At 38.3% G+C, this 24,177-nt stretch overlaps 1 protein-coding gene across 11 annotated transcripts in view; it reads right to left on the minus strand.

The window, feature by feature from the left end:
- The window catches only part of EFCAB2 (EF-hand calcium binding domain 2), a 122,000-nt gene that overhangs the window by 34,542 nt on the left and 63,281 nt on the right, over positions 1-24,177 (minus strand). For 6 of the 11 annotated variants that reach the window (XM_072830279.1, XM_072830272.1, XM_072830274.1 and 3 more), the window contains one exon: positions 21,789-21,873. The exons of 1 other annotated variant lie outside the window; for it this stretch is intronic. Coding sequence is in view for 2 of the 10 variants with exons in the window: in XM_072830277.1 (XP_072686378.1) it covers positions 21,794-21,873 (80 nt within the window). In the remaining 8 variants the exon portion in view is untranslated. Of the gene's footprint in view, positions 1-21,331; positions 21,391-21,788; positions 21,874-24,177 lie in introns of all 11 variants that reach the window. 4 more of the 11 variants (XM_072830277.1, XM_072830271.1, XM_072830273.1 and 1 more) reach the window with 2 other exon arrangements.

The following is a 24,177-nucleotide window of genomic DNA, read 5'->3' on the forward strand; positions in this document are numbered from 1 at the left end:
CGCTTGAACTGAGATATCCATCTTCTCCTGCCCTTGGACATCAGTGCTCCTCTTTCTTGGGCTTTTGGACTCAGACTTACACCATCAGCTTCCCTGGTTCTCAGGTATTTAGACTCAGACTGAATTATATCAATGGCTTTCCTGGTTCTCCAGCTTATACACAGTAGTCATGGGACTTCTTGGCCTCCATAATGATGTGAGATAATCCTTATAATAAATCACCTTCTCCCCTCTCTGTATATTTAAATATGCAGATACAAATGTCGGTATAGATGATACAAACATATATCCTATTGCTTCTGTTTCTCTGCAGAACTCTGACATATTGAGTCTTCAAAACTATGAATATGTGTTGAATTCTGTCGAATGCCTCTTAAGCGTCTATAGATCCCATGATATTTCCTCTCAGATCTATTAATATAATTAAATATATATATATATTTTTTTTTATTGGTGTTCAATTTACTAACATACAGAATAACACCCAGTGCCCGTCACCCATTCACTCCCACCCCCCGCCCTCCTCCCCTTCTACCACCCCTAGTTCGTTTCCCAGAGTTAGCAGTCTTTACGTTCTGTCTCCCTTTCTGATATTTCCCACACATTTCTTCTCCCTTCCCTTATTTTCCCTTTCACTATTATTTATATTCCCCAAATGAATGAGAACATATAATGTTTGTCCTTCTCCGACTGACTTACTTCACTTAGCATAATACCCTCCAGTTCCATCCACGTTGAAGCAAATGGTGGGTATTTGTCATTTCTAATAGCCGAGTAATATTCCATTGTATACATAAACCACATCTTCTTTATCCATTCATCTTTCGTTGGACACCGAGGCTCCTTCCACAGTTTGGCTATCGTGGCCATTGCTGCTAGAAACATCGGGGTGCAGGTGTCCCGGCGTTTCATTGCATTTGTATCTTTGGGGTAAATCCCCAACAGTGCAATTGCTGGGTCGTAGGGCAGGTATATTTTTAACTGTTTGAGGAACCTCCACACAGTTTTCCAGAGTGGCTGCACCAGTTCACATTCCCACCAACAGTGTAAGAGGGTTCCCTTTTCTCCGCATCCTCTCCAACATTTGTTGTTTCCTGCCTTGTTAATTTTCCCCATTCTCACTGGTGTGAGGTGGTATCTCATTGTAGTTTTGATTTGTATTTCCCTGATGGCAAGTGATGCAGAGCATTTTCTCATATGCATGTTGGCCATGTCTATGTCTTCCTCTGTGAGATTTCTGTTCATGTCTTTTGCCCATTTCATGATTGGATTGTTTGTTTCTTTGGTGTTGAGTTTAATAAGTTCTTTATAGATCTTGGAAACTAGCCCTTTATCTGATATGTCATTTGCAAATATCTTCTCCCATTCTGTAGGTTGTCTTTGAGTTTTGTTGACTGTATCCTTTGCTGTGCAAAAGCTTCTTATCTTGATGAAGTCCCAATAGTTCATTTTTGCTTTTGTTTCTTTTGCCTTCGTGGATGTATCTTGCAAGAAGTTACTATGGCCGAGTTCAAAAAGGGTGTTGCCTGTGTTCTTCTCTAGGATTTTGATGGAATCTTGTCTCACATTTAGATCTTTCATCCATTTTGAGTTTATCTTTGTGTATGGTGAAAGAGAGTGGTCTAGTTTCATTCTTCTGCATGTGGATGTCCAATTTTCCCAGCACCATTTATTGAAGAGACTGTCTTTCTTCCAATGGATAGTCTTTCCTCCTTTATCGAATATTAGTTGCCCATAAAGTTCAGGGTCCACTTCTGGATTCTCTATTCTGTTCCACTGATCTATGTGTCTGTTTTTGTGCCAGTACCACACTGTCTTGATGAAGTCAAACTCTCCCTCTTCGCCGATGACATGATACTCTACATAGAAAACCCAAAAGTCTCCACCCCAAGATTGCTAGAACTCATACAGCAATTCGGTAGCGTGGCAGGATACAAAATCAATGCCCAGAAGTCAGTGGCATTTCTATACACTAACAATGAGACTGAAGAAAGAGAAATTAAGGAGTCAATCCCATTTACAATTGCACCCAAAAGCATAAGATACCTAGGAATAAACCTCACCAAAGAGGTAAAGGATCTATACCCTCAAAACTATAGAACACTTCTGAAAGAAATTGAGGAAGACACAAAGAGATGGAAAAATATTCCATGCTCATGGATTGGCAGAATTAATATTGTGAAAATGTCAATGTTACCCAGGGCAATATACACGTTTAATGCAATCCCTATCAAAATACCATGGACTTTCTTCAGAGAGTTAGAACAAATTATTTTAAGATTTGTGTGGAATCAGAAAAGACCCCGAATAGCCAGGGGAATTTTAAAAAAGAAAACCATATCTGGGGGCATCACAATGCCAGATTTCAGGTTGTAATATAATTAAATATATTAATATACTTCCCAACATAGTACTATTCTTTCATTCCTGGAATAAATTCCATTTTGCTTTAATATGATCTTGCGGGCAGCCCGGGTGGCTCAGCGGTTTAGCATCACCTTCAGCCCAGGGCCTGATCCTGGAGCTAGAGACCCGGGATGGAGTCCCATGTCGGGCTCCCTGCATGGAGCCTGCTTCTCCCCTTGCCTGTGTCTCTGCCTCTCCCTCTCTCTCTCTCTCTCTTTCTGTCTCTGTCTCTCATGAATAAATAAATAAAATCTTAAAAAAAAATATATGATCTTGCATTTTGTTGCTGGTATTTCACTTATATTCTTTATATAGATAGATATTCATAAGTAAGATTGTTCTGGAGGATTTTTTAAATTAAGTTTTTCTTCTCTGTATTATACTTATCTCAGAAAAAGAATTTAGAACTTTTCTTTTTCTTATTTTCTAGAAGAACTTGGTACAAAAGTCTTTTTTAGTTTGATAGAATTCTCATATGAAAGCATTTGGATTGAAGCCTTTTGGTGAGAGAGCTCTTTGAAAACTCACCTATTGAGTCTTTGGAAATTAGTATATTTAGAATTTCTATCTTTACACGGATCCAGGTTTTGTTCGTTTGTTTTGCTTTATTATTTTGTCAATAGCTTTTTTGAAAGTGTAAAATTCAGTGGTTTTAGTAAATTCACAATGGTAAGCAGCCAATACCACTACCTAATCCTAAAACATTTCCGTCACCCCAGAAAGGATCACAGATCTGTTAGTAGTCCCTTCTCATTCCACCTCCTCTCACCTCCTTGGGATTACTAGCTGCTGCCCTTCTCTATGGACTTGCCTAGCATGGACATTTCCTGTAAGTGTCATACCACACATGGCCTTCAGTGTCTGGCGCCTTTCACTTGGCATGATGCCTCCCGAGCTCACTCACCTTGCAGCATGTGTCAGTACTTCATTCCCCTTTGTGGCTGAAGAATATTCTAGTGTATGGATATACCACATTTTATTTATCCATTCATCAGTGGATAGACACTTGAGTTTCTCTTTTTTTGGCTATTAGGAATAATGCTGCTATGAACACTCATGTGCAAGATTTTGTGTGAACATATTTTTTCATTTCCCTTGGGAATATGCCCAGAAATGAAATTTCTGGGTCATATGGTAACTCTTTGTTTTGCTTAACTTCTTGAGGAACTAAAAAACTGTTTATGAACGTGACTGCACCATTTCACATTCCCACCAGCAGCATATGGGGGTTCTAATTTCTCCACATCCTCACTGGCATTTGTTATTTTACATTAAGAAAACTAGAGTCATCCTAGTGGATCTGAAGTAGTATTTCTTTATGGTTTTGATTTGTATTCTCCTAACAACTAATGATGTTTGGCATATTTTCATGTGCATTTTGGCCATTAAATATGTTCTTTGGAGAAGTGTTTATTCAAATCCATCACCCACTTTTTAATTGGGTTATTTGTATTTTTTTAAAGATTTTATTTATTTATTCATGAGAGACACACAGAGAGAGGCAGGGACATAGGCAGAGGAAGAAACAGGCTTCCTTCAGGGAGCCTGATGCAGGATTTGATCCTAGGACCCTGGGATCACAACCTGAACCAAAGGCATAGACACTCAACCACTGAGCCACCCAGGCATCCTGGGTTATTTGTATTTTTATTATTGAGTTGTAAGACCTTTTTGTATATCTTGGATGCTGATATAGGATTTACAAATATTCTCTCCCCTTCTGTGGCTGAATTTTTATTTTCTTTTGGGTAAAAAAGAAGTTTTTAATTTTGATTTAGTCCAATGTATCTTTTTCCTCCGGTTACTTATGCTTTAGATGTCATATCTAAGAAACCACTACCTAATCTTTGGTCCCAAAGACTTACACCTATGTTTTCTTCTAGAGTTTTATAGTTTTAGGTCCTATATGTAGGTCTCTTATTTACTTTTGAGATAATTTTTGTATATGGTATGTGGCAGGTGACCAACTTCATTTATTTGCATGGAAATACCCAGCGGTGCTAGCACCATTTGGTGAAAAGACTACTCTTTCTCCATTGAATTTGACTTGCCAACTTTGTTGAAGATCCATTGACTATAATCATAAAGGTTTATTTCCAAACTCTCAACTCTGTTCCACCGATGCACATGTGTGACCTCATATCATTATGTCAGTATCACAGAGCCTTACTGTAGCTTCGTTTAAATTCTGAAATTGGGAAATGTGAATTTGACTGTGTTCTTCCTTCTGAGATTGTGGCTCTTCTAGGTTCCTTGCAATTTCATACAAATTCTAGGATCAGCTTGTTGATTACTGAAAAAAAAATTAAAAGGTAGCTGGGATTTCCACAGGGATTATGTTGAGTCAGTTGATTGATTTGGGGATTATTGCCATCTTAACAATAATAAGTGTTCCAATCCAGGTACACAAGTTTTGACAAATTATATTCTACTAGAACGTTGCCCTTTATAGCTAGATTTTCAAATTTGCTTCTATAGAGTTATATAAACTATTCTCCTGATATTTTTAAATGTCTTGTGCTTTGATTGTTATTTCACCCCCCAGTCATTGGTGCCTATTTTTGTGCTTTCTCAAAAAAAAAAAAAAAAAAATGCCAGTGACCTTTCCTTTTTTAACCTTTTATTAAAAAAACAGCCTTTCATTTTATTAGTTCCCACTATTTCCCTGTTTCCCAGCGCCATTATGCTTTTATCTTCAATTCCACCCTCCTGCTTTCTCTCAGCTTCCTCTTTTTCCCTAGCTTTTTTAGTTGAATATTCTATTCATTTTCTTATGCTTTTATTTTGCTTGATATGGGCATTCATGAGTTTTGATTTGGTTGTATCTCATGAATTCTAAGGACATTTCCATTTGCACATCTCATTTCCATTATAGTTAGTTACTTTCCAGAACTTTTCAATTTCATTGTCCTAAAATTTCCCTTTCACCAAAGAGTTGTTGTAGTCTCTTAAATTTTTTTCCAGTTTGAGCTCCTGATTTGGATATGGATGAGATTTCCAGAAAAGGGCTGAAAGTGAAAAGAGGGATGGGGGTGAACCTCTGAGGGACATTAATAAGGCCTCCTGAGGGACATTAATAAGGCCCCAAAAGAAGCCAAGAAGGAAGAATCAGAGATGTTGGCTAAAAACAAAAGGTGATGTCTGAGAAGACAAAGGACCCCAGAGACACAGTTTGAACGGGAATGGGGTTGGGGGTAGAAGTCAAATTACAGGGACACCTGGGTGGCTCAGCGGTTGAATGTCTGCCTTTGGCTCAGGGCATGATCCCGGGGTCCTGGGACTGAGTCCCGCATTAGGGACCTTGCAAGGAGCCTGCTTCTCCCTCTGCCTGTGTCTCTGTCTCTCTCTTCATGTCTCTCATGAATAAATAAAATCTTAAAAAAAAATTTTTTTAAGTCAAATTACAAATTGCACATGAAGAATGAACAGAGTGAAGGATCTCAATAAAAGCAAACTCTTATCATGATTCTTAGCTTTGAAGAGAAAGACAATGATAGGGGAAAAAAACGAGGTTTTATTGGGTAGAAGTCCTTTTGTTTTATATGAAAGACATTTATGTAGTGGGATATTTTGGAATGACAATGAAAAAAGCCTTTCCATCCAATTCATGGTACCCTTCCCCCGCAACCAGGGTGGTTAGCACATTCCATGTTCGCCACCTCAGGAAGAGGATAACTAAGCACAGTACAGAGATCAAGGTGTATGCCACGGAAAGCTGACTTGTGATTGAGTGGCAAGGCACTCTTACTATCCATGCCTGCCCCTGTGCAGACTTTCCTGTTTCTGCTTTGCATTAGGCCATGGGTTCAGGAGAAGACCCCCATGAGGTCTTGTTAGGTTGGAGAGCTCTCAGTACCAGCTCTATGCCTTCTGTGGGCAGTCCTAGACCATCTGGGTTATGGGGCAGCTCCGTAAGGCTACCATACACGCTGTTAGTCAACTTTTCCCCCAATCTCTAATTAAGATTCCTTTGAGCAGAGCAAGGGAATTCTTCTTGCCCCATATCCTTGTTTGTACCTGCTCCTGAAAGAATTTGTGCCACCAAAGTCTACAGAAGTCCCTGTTCAAGACTTTGCTTACTTCTGTGTGTGTGGTTTTTTTGAGAAAGTCCCAGGGATTCTAGTATGCACTCAGAACTGGAAACCACTGCTCTAGTCTACATGCCAACCTATCCACCATCCCATAGCTACAGTTTTCTTTCTAAAAGCCCAAATCTGCCACTTCTCTGCACTTAAGGACTTCTACTGCCTACCTAACAAAATCCAGGCCCTACAGGATTCACTGAATGACCCCAACCCACCTTTACATATTCATTTCTAGTAACTCCACAAGTGAGTAACATACCCTCTGCTAATATTATTGGCACTGTATATAGACAAAAGACAATGCTGCACACATTAAAGAATCCAAACACTAAATACATTTTGTTTTCAATGTGTTTTTAACTTAGGAGAGACAAGAAAACTAAGCTCTTACCTAAAAACAAAAATACTTTTAGAGTTGGTGAGCAAAGGAAAGATGGCCAAAATGAGGTGTCAGTGAAAGGCTGGAAACTATTATAAAATGCACTGGTAGCTTTCAGAAAAAAATAGACATTTGAGTATCACTTCTCAGTAATTCAGAAAATGAAACAGAAGAAGGCTACGGGTTAGGAGCTGGTGTAGCTACCATGCCTTTAAATTAACCAGAAGCTGACTTGAATTACAGCACTTGCAGCCTGGCTTCTGGCCTGGTTTCATCACTGCATTATGCAGTGACACTTCCAAACACTTGTTTCAGAATCCCTCAAAGACACAAATAATGAATTCCCATGCTCCTTGGGACCCTGCTAACGTAACCAAATCTCCCTTTCACAGCCACTTGAATAGCATCCAGAACAGTCTCGTCTTTCTCACCTCCCCCAGGGAAAGAACAGATTTAGACATCTGGCCGTACTATCTCTACAGATGAAATGGATGAAGTTTCTGCCACTCCCTCTGTAGAATTTGTAGAACACTGAATTCCATAGCTGCAATAAACTGTGGTCAGGACAGAGGCTCTGGCTCTGTGTATGACACGGAACCACTGGTTACTAACCCCTACTGCCTTCCTCACTTCCCTCAAGGAGATCTGGGGCTATTTCAAACAACTCCCAGACTTTTTAATGCAATCACAAATATATCTGATCTCCATAGCTTGTGATTTGCAGGGTAAGTCAAAGGGAGACATTTTTTGCATCATGCTCAACAGGAGTAGCAAAACAATGATGGCTCTTCCTCTATTCACCATCTGCCCTCCTCAACCAACTACAACCTAGGACATAGCGTGCTAAGATATCTAGGGGCCTCAAACCCTTCCCTGAATTCCCGTGGAGAAAATTCACAGAAAGCTCGATGACACTACCATAAGAGCTCTGCTCCATCATTATTTTATTTTGTTTTTATTTTTATCATATTTTATTTTCTATGTTAAGGAGAACAGGTTGAGGCTGCAGGAACATGAACCTGGAAGCCACAGAGGGTACACACCCAGAGGCCACAGGAATTATATGCCCAGAGGCCCCAGGAAGTACACTCCCTGAGACCACCAATCCTCAGCCTCTGGTTCCTGGTTTTTATAGCCAAAATTCGCACCTGATCTAGACAATAAACACAACAGATAGATATCTATAATCCAGAGTCAACCAAGTAGGTCTCCAAAGCTATCAAATACAGAAAAAGTCTTTATCACACAGCAAATTAAGAGCCTTGAACAGGGTAGTCCAAACCCAAGAATTATTCGTCTGTCACATGCTATTCTATCAGTCAACTCCCATCTGTAAAGCCTAGGATACAGTTCACCGGGCTTTCTGATGCCCTCAAATATACTAGAACTTAGAGCATTTATGCACTTAGGCTAAGAATAAACTGGAAAGCTACATCCATTCTGGACTCCTGAATGCTACTGAAAAGTCATTAAAATGAACTTCCTCATGGGCTTGATCCCATCCAAAGGGAACAGTACCAGACTATGAACGTATGCAACCATTTGAGTAAAAAAAAGGGGAGGGGGACATAAGAAAATAATATGTATGCATGCATAGGATATTTCTGGAAAGATTCCTAGAAATTAGTACTTTAATTGCTAGTCCTTTGGAGGGGTCCCGGATGGCTGGTGAAAGGGAGTTAAGACTTTTCTCTGCACTTTGTTCTCTTTGAATGTAAATACATTATTTATGTAAAAAGTGAATTTTTTAAAGATTTATTTATTTATTTTGATAAAGAAAGAGAGAATAAGCAAGTGGGGCCGAAGGGCAGAGGGAGAGAGAGAATCCCAAAGCAGACTCCCTACTGATCACAGAGCCCCATGTGGGGCTTGATCCTAGGACCTTGAAATCATGACCTGAGCCAAAATTAAGAGTCAACCACTCAACTGACTGAGCCACCTAGATACTCCTAAAAAAAAATGTATTTTTAATTTTAATCTCCTTTTCTGAATTCCCTTCATATCCTGTCACCAAGGTCCACTATTTACTCTCAATTTTTTCTTCCCCCTTAACATCTTTGACCAACTCTTCTTCCTGTCACAGTGAGTGTACGGGTTCCTTAGTCTGTTCAGCCTGCTATAACAAAATACCATCAACTGGGTGCTTATAAATGACTAACATTTATTTCTTGTAGTTCTAGAGGCTGGGAAGTCCAAGGTCCTGGTGCAGGCAGATTTGGTGTGGTGAGAACCGATTCCCTAGATAACATCTTTTTACTGTAACCTCACTTGGCAGAGGGACAGGCTAGCTCCCTGGTCTCTTTTTTAAGGATGCTAATCCAACCTGCAAAGGCTCCACCCTTATGACTTAAACATCTCTCAAAGGCCACACCTCCTAATACTATCCACACATGAAATTGTGGAGGGGGGGTAAACACAAAGATTCAGACCATAGCAGTTTCTTATTCATCCCAACACACCCCACCATTCTACTATCAGAACTTAATTATGTAGATTGAGACGCCCTATCTCCCAATAAGAAACATCTTCCTCTTCAGAAAAGGTAAGAGAAAAGATGTTGAGCTTACAGGATTGAATAATTACACAGTAATAATTTTAGCCCTGAAATAATAGTAGCATCATATTAAAAACAATCCAAATGGCCAAAATTAGGAGCTATGTTAAATTATGGTATAGTTATACATTGTAAGGTGTTCACCATGCTGCCATTAACAATGATATAAACTTAAATAAGATATTATTCAAGTACAAAGTATTTGAATATAAAGCAAACATTTTAAACACTAAAGAACTTGCAAAAATAAGAGCCCTCTGAAAAAAAATTAACAAGAGAATCCAGACTACAGATATAAATCAAAGAATACCAGAATGGAGAGGAATGATGGTCAGCAGTAGTTTCATTCAAATATAGAGAAAATAAGGGATCCCTGGGTGGCGCAGCGGTTTGGCACCTGCCTTTGGCCCAGGGCGCGATCCTGGAGACCCGGGATTGAATCCCGCGTCGGGCTCCCGGTGCATGGAGCCTGCTTCTCCCTCTGCCTATGTCTCTGCCTCTCTCCCTCTCTCTGTGACTATCACAAATAAATAAAAATTTAAAAAAAAAACAAATATAGAGAAAATAGACTAAAAGATTTTGTTAATACTAAACAAAGTATGACTATTCTATTTTACACTTGTCAGTGTAAAAATAGTAATACACCTCAGATAAATCAAGGGATTGAGGGGGAAAAAATGGAAGGAATTTTAAAAGTGCTAACATCAGCATCCTCCACAGGAGGGAGTCAACTGACACTTTTTATATTTGAAATAAGTTTTTTTTTTTTAAGACCACACACGGTACCGGGCGCCTGGGAGGCTCAGTCAGTTGAACGTCTGACTCTTGATTTTAGCTCAAGTCATGATCTCAGTCTCATGAGATCAAGCCCCGAGTCAGGCTCCACGATCAGTGAGGTGTCTGCTTGTCCCTCTCCCTCTGCTCCTACCCCTTTCTATCTCTCTCTCTAAAATAAAAAAATAAAAGACGAAAGAATACACAGTGACTACAACCTCTTAATGTTTTCCTCATCATCTTCTCTGAATTTAAAATAATGTCTCTCATGATCAAGAAACATTTGATATTCTATAATTTCTTCAATTTAGATTTATTTTTTCTTTTATTAATTCAAGTAAAATTAAATTAGTATTTTTTGTTTTTTTTTAAGTATGGTTATTGTGATCTTATTTTTGTAGGATAATCTCTTCCTTCAATGCATTTAGTAAATGTATATATACAGGGCACCTACTATGCATCAAACACAGTTCTAGGTCCTAAAATACAGCAGTGAGCAAAACAGACAGAAGGTTCTGTCCTCATGGAGATTATATTCTAGATCTTTTTCTTTCATAGGTTTTCTTTTTCCTTTCTTCCCATTCCTCCTGCCTCCTTTCTTATTAACTCCCCACCCTTCTAACCAGGGATCTTATTACATGTGAGCAAAAAGACATCTAGACCTACACTTGTCTAACATTAACAACTGTTATTTCAGGAGGTAGGATTTGGGATGACTTTTTAAACCTTAAGTGATTATTTAATCACAGTTCTCAAAAGGGCCATTATAAGCAAACCAATTTTTTTAAAGATTGATTGATTGATTGATTGATTGATTGATTGATTTGAGAGAGAGACATGTCTCTCGGGAGACAAGGAGACTTCCCACTGAGCAGGGAGCCTGAGGCGTGGCTCCCTCCCAGGACCCTGAGACCATGACCTGGGCCAAAATCAAGAGTTGGACACTCAACACACTCAACCAACTGAGCCACCCAGGTGCTCCATAAGCAAACAAACTTTTTACAAGGCAATTAGAAAGTGAGATGGCGAAAAGACAAGGTATAAACCACTCTTGAAAAAATATTTTTAGTGTAATTGTGAAATATTACAGAAAAAGTACAGGAAAAATGTAACTGCCATGTATCCAATACCAAGATTTAACTGGTTAACCTTTTGCTTCAGATTTTTTCCCTCACAATAAAATATGGCAGAAAACAGCTAAAGTCCCACTCTCCATCCCTTCCCCTTCTGTCTTCAGATGCAACCACTATTCTGCGGATATTATTTATCATTCTCATGCATGTCATTGTATTTATAAACAACAGATACTATTACTTTGTATTTACATATATTGTAAACATATATATTACACATATATCAGAATGTTTGCTTCCTTATGTAATTTTTTTAAGGTTTTATTTATTTATTCATGAGAGAGGCAGAGACACAGGCAGAGGGAGAAGCAGACTCCCTGCGGGAAGCCTGATACAGGACTCGATTCCAGGACCCTGGGATCATGACCTGAGCCAAAGGCAGACCTCAACCACTGAGCCACCCAGGCATCCCCCTTTTGTAATTTTTTTTCTGTTCTTGAACTTTTTAACTCAACATTGCTCTTGAAACTTATCCAAGTTATTCTCTCATCTAATTCATCATTCATTTCACTCTTGTATGAATGTACCTCAGTTTTTACAATTAATTCCCTATCAAGGGTTCTATGGGTCCAATAATCCCATTCCTCTTTTATACTGTTTTTCCATCACACAAATACAGGCCCATTGACCTGTGCAGTTTTTCAAAAGTTGAGTCTCAAGCTTTCTCAGGTAGTAACTACTTAGGGAAACCATCCATGTAATCTTTCTATATTGCTCACTCTTTTTACTACCTGATTAAATGTATTGTGAAATGTATTAACTTATCTTCAAACATAGCATTGAATCTGAAGAGGTAGAAATAATATTTATGGTACCTCCAAGTCTTCTTCAGAAGAGTGGTCCCTAATCCATTACAAAAAGGTTATTATTACCTACTTCTTATTGAATTTTAGACAAGACCTAATACACTCCAAGCTCCTCCCAAATGCTGAAGAAACTCAAGTCTTCTTGTCAGTGTAAAAGATGAACAGTGGGTGCTGTCTGTCTCAGAGACTTATGCTGAGTTGAAATGGAAGCACTGAAAAAAGAGACTGACTGCATTAGCAGGACACCTAGTGCTGCTGGACTGCACAAAGTTTACCCAAAGACTAAGAAAACAACAAGAAAGTATTAAGAAAAATCTCTTATAGAAGAGGCAAGAATAAAGTAAACACTGAATAGTCTAGGATACCCATAATGTCACTCTGCAAAAGCACTGAAACAGAAATGGCACAGATGGGTATAAAAGGGGACCACTAGCACTTTTATTCAAGGATTGGATCCTAAATCACCTTGGCATGCCATATTTTTGAGGATCAATCCATTGCGAAATTGATTTAATTAGAGTGTTATAAACATATATAATTTCATCTGACCTTACATACTTTTTAAACTTCATTTATATTTTTTCATTTGCTGCTCTTAACATTCCTGTGATGCAGGTATGAGGAAAATGAATAAAAAGAGGGTGGCACATAAAAATCCAATGACAGTAATCAAAACAGTATAGTACTAGCACAAAAACAAACACATACATCAATACAATAGGATAGAGAGGCAAGAATATGCAATGGAGGAAAAAACAATCTTTTCAGTAAATTGCATTGGGTAAATTAGACAGCTACATGCAAAAAAGATGAAACTGGACCACTTTCTTACACCATACTTAAGAAAAATCCCCTCAAAATGGACTAGACCTAAATGTAAGATCTGAAACCATAAAACTCCCAAAAGAAAAAACAGGCTGTAATCTCTTGGACATTGCCCTTAGCAACATTTTTGTAAAGATGTTTCTTCTGGTAAGGGAAACAAAAGCAAAAATAAACTATTGGAACTACACCAAAATAAAAAGCTATTACACAGTGAAGGAAACCATTAACAAAATAGAAAGGCAACCTATCGAATGGCAGAAGATATTTGGGAATGACATATCCAACAAGGGATTAATATCCAAAATCCAAAATAGTTTATACAATGAAACACCCAAAAACTCCCAGATAATCGAATTAAAATGGGCAGAGGACCTGACTAGACATTCTTCCCCAAAGGCATACAGATGGTCAACAGGCACATGAAAAGGTGCTTAGGGAAATACAAATCAAAACCACAATGAGATACCAACTCACACCAATCAAAATGGCTAATTTTAATGAGACGAAAAATAGTAAGTGTTGGCAAAGAAGTGGAGAAATAGGAACCCTCATGCAGTGTTGGTAGGAATGTAAATTGATGCAACCCCTGTAGAAAACAGTAATGGAGACCCTTAAAAACTTAAAAATAGAAACACCATATGTTCCAGCAATTTCACTACTGGGTATTTATCCAAAGAAAACAAAACACTAATTCAAAAATATATATGCACCCCCATATTTACTGCAGCATTTTTTATAACAATCCAAGTGTCCATCAATAAATGAATGGATAGAGAAGATGTGATATACACATACATACATACACACACACACACACACACACACACACACACATGCACACTGGAACATTTCTTAGCCATAAAAAAGAATGAAATCTTGCCCTTTGCAACAACATGGATAGACCTAGAGGGTATTAGGCTCAGTGAGAGGAGTCAGACAGAGAAAGACATATACTATATGATTTCACTTATATATGGAATCTAAAAAGCAAACCAAATGAACAAACAGAAACCAAATAGACTCTTAAATACAGAGAACGAATTGGTGGTTGCCAGATAGGAGGTGGGAGGAAGGGTGTATGCATAGGTAAAGGAGATTAAGAGGTATGAACTTCTAGTTATAAAATAACAAATGAAAATTACAGCATACAGAATTTAGTCATTAATATTGTAATAATGTAAAAAAAATCAATGATAGAACCAGCAATTGACTCTGCTGACTTCTAGTATACTTTAATTCTGTTAGAGTCAAAGATGAAAGAACATATATTACAAAAAACTAGATTGGTTTCTGATTCAGATTTGAGTGACATTCAAATTAAATTTAGCAGCTACATAGAAATTAATTCACTTCTTTACCTTAGAGACATTCCTTGTGGAATGTCTTTTACCATACTGGTTTTATCCAGGCTAACTTAAATTTTTTCTATTAAAGCTACTCTGATGACTTTTGTTTGTTTCCAAAAATCAAACCCATACTCAAATGGTGTATAATTTAACCATTTTTTTTTAAGTTTCTGAACACCAGAAGGTAAAAGCAGCCAAAAGACAAATGGCATACATTTCACACACTATGGTTAAGATCTTTAATATATATAAGGATAAATAATTCCACAAAAAATGGGAAAAGTCATGAAATGCCAGTTCAAACAAAAGGAAATACAAATAACTTTCAGACATAAAGATGTCCATTATTAGAGAAATGAAAATTTCTGAGTTTCTAATTTTCACGTATCACATTAGCAAAAATCCTCAAGTTTGGAATTAACTTTGTTTGAGAGAGAGTAGGAAAACAGGCACACTCATAAAATGAAATGAGAGAACACATTGTCAATATAGCAACCTCTAGAAAAATATCCATGCACTTTGATATAAATCCAAGAATTTATCCTAAAGAAAAATTCTCACTTTTGCAAAATAACACGCATAATGAGATATTCTCAGCAACATGCACTCGTATAACAAGAGCCTGGAAACAACCTAAATACCCATCAAAAGGAGATTAATTCAGTATATTATGTTTCACTCATACAATGAAATGAAGAAGCTCTTATGTACTAATAAAGAATAATCACTGAGTTATGATAAGTGAAAAAAGCAAAGTGCAGAAGAGTTTAGTCTCTCACCACTTAGGTTAAAAATATACCCACATTCTATAAAATCAAAAAAACAAACAATATAATTTTTAAATGGGCAAAGGGCTTAAACAATAAGATGTACATATGCAAATATGCTCAACATCATTACCCATTAGGCAAATGCAAATCAAAACCACAACAATGGGATCCCTGGGTGGCGCAGCGGTTTGGCGCCTGCCTTTGGCCCAGGGCGCGATCCTGGAGACCCGGGATCGAATCCCACATCGGGCTCCCGGTGCATGGAGCCTGTTCCTCCCTCTGCCTGTGTCTCTGCCGCGCTCTCTCTCTCTCTGTGACTATCATAAATAAATAAAAAATTTAAAAAAAAAAAAAAAAACACAACAAGATACCACTTTATACCCATTAGGATAAAATGAAAAACAGAGAATAACAAGTGTTGACAAGGACATGGAGAAATTGGAATCCTTGTGCTTTGCTGGTAAAAGTGTAAAATGATGCAGCTCCTGTGGGAAACAGTATGGTGGTTTCTTAAAAAATTAAACATAGAATTACTATATGATCTAGCAATTCTACTGCTGGGTATACATCTGAAAGAACTGAAAACAGGGACCTGAACAAATATTTGTGCACCAATGTTCACAGCAATATTGTTCAAAAAGCCAAAAGGTGGTAACAACCCAAATGTCCATGAACAGAGGGATGGAAAAACAAAATGTGCCATATACATACAGTAGAGTATTATTCAGCCTTAAAAAGGAATGAAATTCTGACACATGTCAGAACGTGGATGAACCTCAAAGACATTACACTAAAAGGAATATACCAGACACAAAAGGGTAAATGTTGTATGATGTCATTTATATGAGGTACCTGGAGTAGTCAAACTCATAGAGACAGGAAGTAGAATAGTGGTTACCAGGAACATGGAAGGGAGGGAATGGGGAGTTATTGTACAGCGTTGGGGTACTTGGGTGGCTCAGTTGGTTAAGCTTCTGGCTCTTGGTTTCAACTCAGGTCACGATCTCACGGTCCTGGGATCGAGCCCTGCATTGGACTCCCTGCTCAGTGGGGAGTCTGCTTCTCTCTTTCCTTCTGCCCCTCCCCGCTGCTTGTGCTTTCTATTAAATAAATACATATTTTAAAAAAAGATGTACCCATGACTACTTTTTGTACCTTTAGAATCTTATCGCATGTCTATGAATGATCTATTCAAAAACTTGATTTTCAATCAGCCTTATTGATTGAAATCTCAACACAGAGCAGGAAAATGTATGTAAGTCAAAATATATTATATTCTAGGTTTTATATGAAGCAAAATTAAAATTCCCACAATTAATGTTATTAAAAACCTGCCTAAATGTTTTTCAAGGTGCTAGCTTTCAAAAACTAACAAGGAAAATGCACTATCTCAAAATTTAAAAGATCAAAACAGAATGTATAGAAATATATAAAAAATTCCTAGGAGAGGTTTGTTAAGTATAATTGCTAATCCAGAATAAATAGAGGAAAACAATTCTAAATTATTTACTTCAAGAATATAAAATGTACTACTACTACTACTACTACTACTACTACTACTACTACCACCTAATATTGTTCTAAGTTTTAAATCCCAAGCTAGTTTGTTCTGAGCTAATATTGTCCTAAGAGCTTTAAAAATGTCCACTGACAACAGAGGTTCTCATATTTTTGGGTTTCAGAACTCTTTTTGCATTCTTAAAAATGATAGAGATCCTCAGAAAGCTTTTCCTTATGTGAGTTGTATTTATCTATATTTATCGTATTAGAAATTAAACCTCAAAAAATTTTAAAATACTTAGAAATCTTTTTAAAATATTTTAAAACTTTCATTCAGAAATAACCATAAATAAAGCCGTAAAAATGTAGGTAGGGATCCCTGGGTGGCGCAGCGGTTTGGCGCCTGCCTTTGGCTCAGGGCGTGATCCTGGAGACCCGGGATCGAATCCCATGTCGGGCTCCCGGTGCATGGAGCCTGCTTCTCCCTCTGCCTGTGTCTCTGCCTCTCTCTCTCTGTGTGTGTGACTATCATAAATAAATAAAATTTTTAAAAATGTAGGTAAATAACATAATTTTATGAAAAATAATTACATTTTCCAAACAAGAACAAATTTAATTAGAAGAATGGCACCATTCTATATGTTTGCAAATCTCTGTAATGTCTGGCCTAACAGAAAATAGCTAGATTCTCATATCTGATTCTGCATCCAATCTGTCACAATATCACACATCATGTAGCTTTTCAGAAACTCCAATATATACACTTGTGAAAAAATGAGAATGAAAATAGCAAATACTGCCTTAGATTTATTATAAAAATAGTTTTGACTTCCCAGACCCCTTAAAGAGTCCTTCCTATGAGGTGAAGGCGAAAAATAAATTACTCGACCAAGTCAAGAGTGGAGCCCAGGACCTCAAGGTTGCCTGTTGGAGCCAGGGGGAAGGCAGCAGGGACCCATTTCATGATGTTTTCCATAGTGGTACAGTTTCAAATTCGACCTTTCAAATTGTGCAGAGGTAGGGAGGAGAGAGCAACCACCACAAAACTCATATGTAAGGGGGCCCTAGTCTGTCCTACAAGGAAAACGGTGCCATTACCTACAGGGTAGGGGAGACACCGCCAAATGTGCTGGGAGCACCTCCAGGAACAGCTCTCTCCTGCCCAAACCAAGCCATTATCTGTCCTAGACTCTCACTCTGTCCAATGCTTCTCTACGCCACTCTTTACATAGAATTCTGCCCTCAATTTTTTTTCCAGTTTTATTGAGAAAAACATTGACATGTATCAATGGAGTGTAAGTTTAAGGTGTACAGCATGACGGTATGATTTATGTATGTTAGGACATGATGACCATAATAGGTTCAACTAACACCCATCTTCCTATACAGACACAAGAAAAGAAAGAAGAAAGAAAGAAAGAAAGAAAGAAAGAAAGAAAGAAAGAAAGAAAGAAAGAAAGAAAGAAAGAAGGAAGGAAGGAAGGAAGGAAGGAAGGAAGGAAGGAAGGAAGGAAGGAAGGAAGGAAGAGAAAAGAAAAAAGAAAAAAGAAAAGAAAAGAAAAGAAAAGAAAAGAAAAGAAAAGAAAAGAAAAGAAAAGAAAAGAGATCTTGTGATGAGAACTCTTATGGTTTACTCTTACAGCTTCCCTATAAATCATACAGCAGTGTTAGCTACAGTCATCATGTTGTATGTTACATCCCTAGTACTCACTCACCTTGTAACTAGAAGTTTGTACTTTTAATGAGTTTCCTTCAATCCCCCCCCCCACTATCCTCCATGCCCAGTAACCACAAGTCTGATCTCTTTTTCTGAGTTTTTTTGTTTGTTTGTATTTATATTCCACAAATACATGAAATCATATGCTACTTGTCTTTCTCTGGCTTATTTCACTTTGCATAATTCCCTCAGGATTCAACCATGTTGTCACAAATGGCAGGATTTCCTCATTTTTATGGCTGAATAATACTCCATTACATATATACCACAACTTCTTTATCCATTCATCCATCAGTGAACACGTACGTTGTTTCCATGTCTTGTTTTTTTCTAGTTAAAATTTTTTCAATTAAGTAAAATATTTAAAAAGAAGAGTAATAAAGAGCCTAATTCTATCAGATAGTTTATTTCACACAGCAATTAGTATTAGACTGATCTAGCATAAGACTCAAAGGTAAAGCAACGGATCAGAATAAATTAGATCAGCCCAAATTAGATTCAATTATAGAAAATGCAGTATATTACAAACTAGGTGTGACAATTCATGATGCCAATAAAATAAATTGTTTGGCAATTTGGGAAGGGAAAAAGTCTATATTTAGACCTTCACTTTTAATCATGTGCCAAAATAAATTCTAGCTAGATTAACTGTTTTTACAAAGAAAGAGCTGGCCGAGGCTGGGTAAGACAGGACCAGATCTCATTCATCACCGCATTTGTTCCTGGGGCCTGTCTGGGGCTGCTGCATAGCTGCCCAAACAGAAGGAACTACTCTGAGCTCCAACTCTGTTGCTAGCCCTTTGTGCCTTCTTCTTGGGCAGTCATTTTGCTTCTCTGTCATATAAAGAGTAAATGGTAATGATGCCACTGCATGAGAACACTCATTATAAACTTTAGAGTGCTGTACAAACTAACAGAAGGAACAAAGATTAGAAAGCTACATCCATCCCTGTTGCTACTATTTGAATATGCATAGCATTGATATTTTAGTGTGAAAAATAATTCCAATTTTCTTGGTAACCCTCTTTATATAATAAAGTAGACAATCTAGGTTGTAAAAATATACACTTTCCCTTGGGGCCTCAGTAAAATTTTTAAATTTTGAATGGGAAAAAGATGCATCCCCATAAGCAAGTCTTTTTTTCCTGAATTAGCCCTTTTACCAAAAAAAGATCTGGCATCATGTTCTCAGAGATTTGGGAGGTTTTCTTTTCACTGCTTCTGTCAGGAGGCCCAAAGGCAGGAGATTAAGCAGGCAATGGAGCACAGCTAAAGACTTAGAATTTTAAAACCCAGATATGACCTTGAGCAAACTATTTCCCTTTTCTTTGTCTCCAGAAACTGGAGATGCCAACTCTTACCACATAAATACAAAGGGTAAGATGAGGTCGTGTCCATGAGGCCCCTGCACCCAACCACAGTTGGTTTGTCAGCCAGCATGCCTTGAGTAAATACCGGTTTCTCTTCTCTACTCTCGTTGTCTCTCACAAAGCTCTCCTGGTCTCCTCTGGCTTTCCCTGACCTCCCTAACAATCCTTCTCTCCCATACTCCCAGGAGAACCCTGCAGCTTCACCCAGGGGTCTGGGGGAAAGGCCATTCAGGAATTTGGTCAGAGATTTGGTCATGCATATTGCATGCTCCCCACCCCATCCCAAACCCTATCACTGCCAACACCACCCTACCTGCTCATTTTCCTCCTAGGATACTCACAATCAAGGGTCACTCACTCAAGCCTGCAACGTGCCCCAAGCCCCTGGAGCCCTGGCAGGGCTGCAGCCCAGCATGTGGCCCGCACACTTCCTTGGCAATAGCTGAGCCAAGGCACACACGAGGTGACTGGAGGAGGGGGGGGCGGTTCTGAACGTAATTTCCAACCTTATCCCTTGCTGTGAGGCCCATAAACATGGATGAGGTGGAAAACAAAACTTCATAAGGTGCTGCTATAGAGTAATGAATTGGCCTGCATCCCTCAGTACCCTCTCCTACAATTATACCTTGTGCCTGCAGGTATAAAAAACTAAATGATACATATAGTGACAATCTGTCCCAAATAAAATACAATTGGTATAGTGCTCCTCCAGCTTGGCTCAAGTGTAGCACTTGGGCTCTTGACAAGTATCCGCCTATAAGCGTCAAGCAGTTTCTTTCCAATTCTGCTTTTGTCACTGCCCACAGCTTTGCTGGCCTCTGGGTACTAGATTCTGAGTTTTGAGACAGTAAGTCCACTAAATGTTCCTCATTTAGCCTGGTCTCCTGGAAGAAGAGTTTCATGGCTTCTCCGTGATGGATGGGGCATGGATCCTACAACTTCTATTGTCCTCCTGGATAGTCTCTTCTGCGTTTTTCTTTTTCTCTCTAGTCTCAAACTATTCTGTGTCCTTTGTTCCATTCCTGATCTACCAGTATTGATGTCTCTCTCTCATCTGTTTATGTTCTTTCATTTGGGTTCTTTTTGTTCTTTTACTTCAGAGTGTATCATCATTTAAGCATTATTAATCTTTCTAAGTCATGGCTTGATAATATATACTTACTCATTTTATTTTATTTTTTAAAGATTTATTGATTTACTTGAGAGAGAGAGCACAAGCGAGAAGGGCAGAGGGAGGAGAGAATCCCAAGCAGACTCCACACTGACTGCAGAGCCCAACACAAGGTTCAATCTCACAACCCTGAGATCACAACCTGAGCCAAAACCAAGAGTTCAAGGCTTCACTGATTATACCACCCAGGCATCCCGTACATATTTATTTTAAAAGCAAATCATGGGAATGCCTGGGTGGCTCAGCGGCTGAGCATCTGCCTTCAGCTCAGGGCCTGATCCCAGGACCCGGGATCAAGTCCTGATTTGGGCTCCCTGAGAGGACACTGCTTCTCCCTCTGCCTATGTCTCTGCCTCTCTCTTTCTCTGTCTCTCATGAATAAATAAATCTTTAAAAAATAAAATAAAATAAAAATAAAAGCAAATTCTGCTCATTCACTCAACAATTATTTATTGAGCACCAACTATATATCTAGCTACAGTAGAGCTCACCTACCCCACAGAATTTAGAGTCTGAAAGTTGAAATAGGCAATGTGGATACTCCTTTCACCAGACTATAAAGAATAAAAAACAGTATTGATGAAGCGTTAGTTAGTGAAGACCTTTTACAGAGCACAGGAAAATAAAACATTTAAATAGCACAGTAAGGGGCACCTGGGTGGTTCAGTGGGTTAAGAGTCCAGCTCTTGATTTCAGCTCAGGTCATGATCTCATGGGTCCAGAGATCCAGCCCCATTTCAGGCACCACACTCAAGCAGGAAGTCTTCTTGAAGGTTCTCTCCCTCTGCTCCTCCTCCCACTCACATGCCCACATATGCACTCTCTCTCAAATAAATAAATAAGTAGTATAATAAATCCAAGGACTGAAAAAAAAAAAAAAAACAAGAGCCCCTCTCTATCATATGAGTTGTATCAGTAATTTAGAGTTAGAGCAAAGAAAATATTGCCAAACCTCACATCCACTGTATTATTCGCCTCGTGGTCAAACACTTCAAAAGCGTCTTTGATTTTTTTGTGAAATTCCGCTATCACTAACTCTGTAAAAGATAAAGTAAATAAAAATCATTTTAATAAAACTTTACTTTTGAATGTCAAACAAAAATTTCAACTACTAAGCTAGAAATTCTCAATGAGGAAGAGCATGTGGAACTCTTTCCCAATCTTAGCATCATGTAGCATGCTTAGTTTCCTTTAGAGATGTCAAGGAATGGACAGACTCTTGTTTTCTAAGGCATGAGACGCATACAAGACAGTAAAAGAGGTGCACTACTCTTGAGTACACAGCATCATGGGTTTATGTGTATATATAGTCATAGGGCCACCATGCAGATCAAGACAAAAAACACTTCCAACGCAGCCTACGTTCTGTGTCAAGTAGTCTGGGCAGAGTCCCAGCCCAAGACGCAGAAGAAATCTGGCACTAAGGATACAGACTGTGGTTCACTCATGTGCCCGTCTGCTTGACTTTATTGTGTGTTTGAGGAGGTCTGAAGTTGAGGATTGTGCAGCATGCAAAAGCGACATATGACACTCTCTCAGAGAGCTTTCAAACCAGTCTTGAGACCAAGATTTACTTATAAGAAACAATTTAATTTAAAAGTCATTTATTTAATAAACATTTATTGAGTCTCTACTATGTGCTAGACACTATTCTGAGTGCAAACATTACAGCAAGGAACAAAAGTTCCTTGACAGAATTGCCTACCTCCACAGAGTTTTTATTGGGGGAGATATAGAAGTTTATATATATTTGACAAAAATAGACTGTAAGTCAAATGTGCTGGAAAAAACAAAGCAGCGAAGAGGCACAAAGCATGTGGCATGAGGTGGTGGTTTCAGAAGGCCTCCTTAGTGACAAAGTGACATCTGCATAGGGGAAAGAGCCAGTCTTACGAATAGCCTACAGGAGGAGTTTTTAGGCAAATAGAACAGCAGAGGCAGAATAGTAGGAAATAAGGTCAGAAAGGTGTGAGTTTGGGGGTGGAGGACAGAATTTATATGGTCTCTGTATACTCCTTTAAGGGTTTTGTCTTTTACTTTAAATGAGATGATGAATCACTGGAGAGTTCTAAGCAGTGCCATGACATGGCCTGGCTTATATTCACTTTGGCTATAATGTTAAGAATATACTGGAAAGGGACGAAGGAGAGATCAGTCAGGACGTTATTGCAATATTCTAGAAGGAGACTAATGGTGGCAGGAATGAGGTTGCAAGCAGTTGGAAAGTCTCACTGTGTATAACACTGTCAATGCACAAAGTTGGTGTCTGCTTTTAAAATTTAAGGTCATTTCATTTATTTCTTAAGTTTTCAAATTCCAGTTAGTTAACATGCAGTGTAATATAGTTTCAAGTGTACAATATAGTGATTCAACACTTCCATACATCAACCACTGCTCATCACAACTACACTCCTTAATCCTCATCACTTATTTCACCCATCTCACCCTCCCAACTCCCCTCTAGTAACTAGCGGTGCATTCTCTATAGTTAAGAATCTGTTTCTTGGTTTGTCTCTCTTTTTTTATTTTCCCAATGCTTGTTTGTTTTGGCTCTTAAATTCCACATAAGAGTAAAATCATATGGTATTTGTCTTTCTCTGACTGACTTATTTCATTTAGCATAATACTCTCTAGCTCCACCATGTTGGTGCAAATGGCAAGATTTCATTCTCCTTTATGGCTGAGTAATATTCCATTGTATATACATACCACATCTTCCCTATCCATTCATCAGTGAATGGACCCTTGGGCTGTTTCCATGATGTGGGTATTGCAGATGATGCTGCTATAAACAGCAGAGTGCATGTATCCCTTTAAATTAGTATTTTTATATATGTGCTGCCAAAGCGAGCACAGTATTTTTGTATTCTTTAGGTAAATACCTAGTAGCGCGATTGCTGGATTATAGGGTAGTCCTATTTTTAACCTTTCGAGGAATCTCCACACTGTCTTCCAGAGTGGCTGCACCAGCTTGCATTCCCACCAACAGTGCAAAAGCATTCCCCTTTCTCCACATCTTTGCAAACACCCACTGTTTCTTGTGTTCTTGATTTTACCCATTTTGACAGGTGTGAGGTAATATTTCATTGTGGTTTTGATTTGTATTTCTCTGATCAGTGATTTTGAGCATCTTTTCACGTGTCTGTTGGCCATCTTCAGATCTTCTTTGGAAAAATATCTATTCGTGTCTTCTGCCCATTTTTAAATTGGATTATTTGTGTTTTGCATGTTGACTTTTATAAGCTGTTTATATATTTTGGATACTAACCTTTTATCAGACGTGTCATTTGCAAATATCTTCTCCCACTCCAAAGACTGGCTTTTAGTGTGGTTGATTGTGT

The sequence above is a fragment of the Canis lupus genome, chromosome 6 (assembly GCF_048164855.1).
Source record: "Canis lupus baileyi chromosome 6, mCanLup2.hap1, whole genome shotgun sequence".
Classification (NCBI taxonomy): Eukaryota; Metazoa; Chordata; class Mammalia; order Carnivora; family Canidae; genus Canis; species Canis lupus.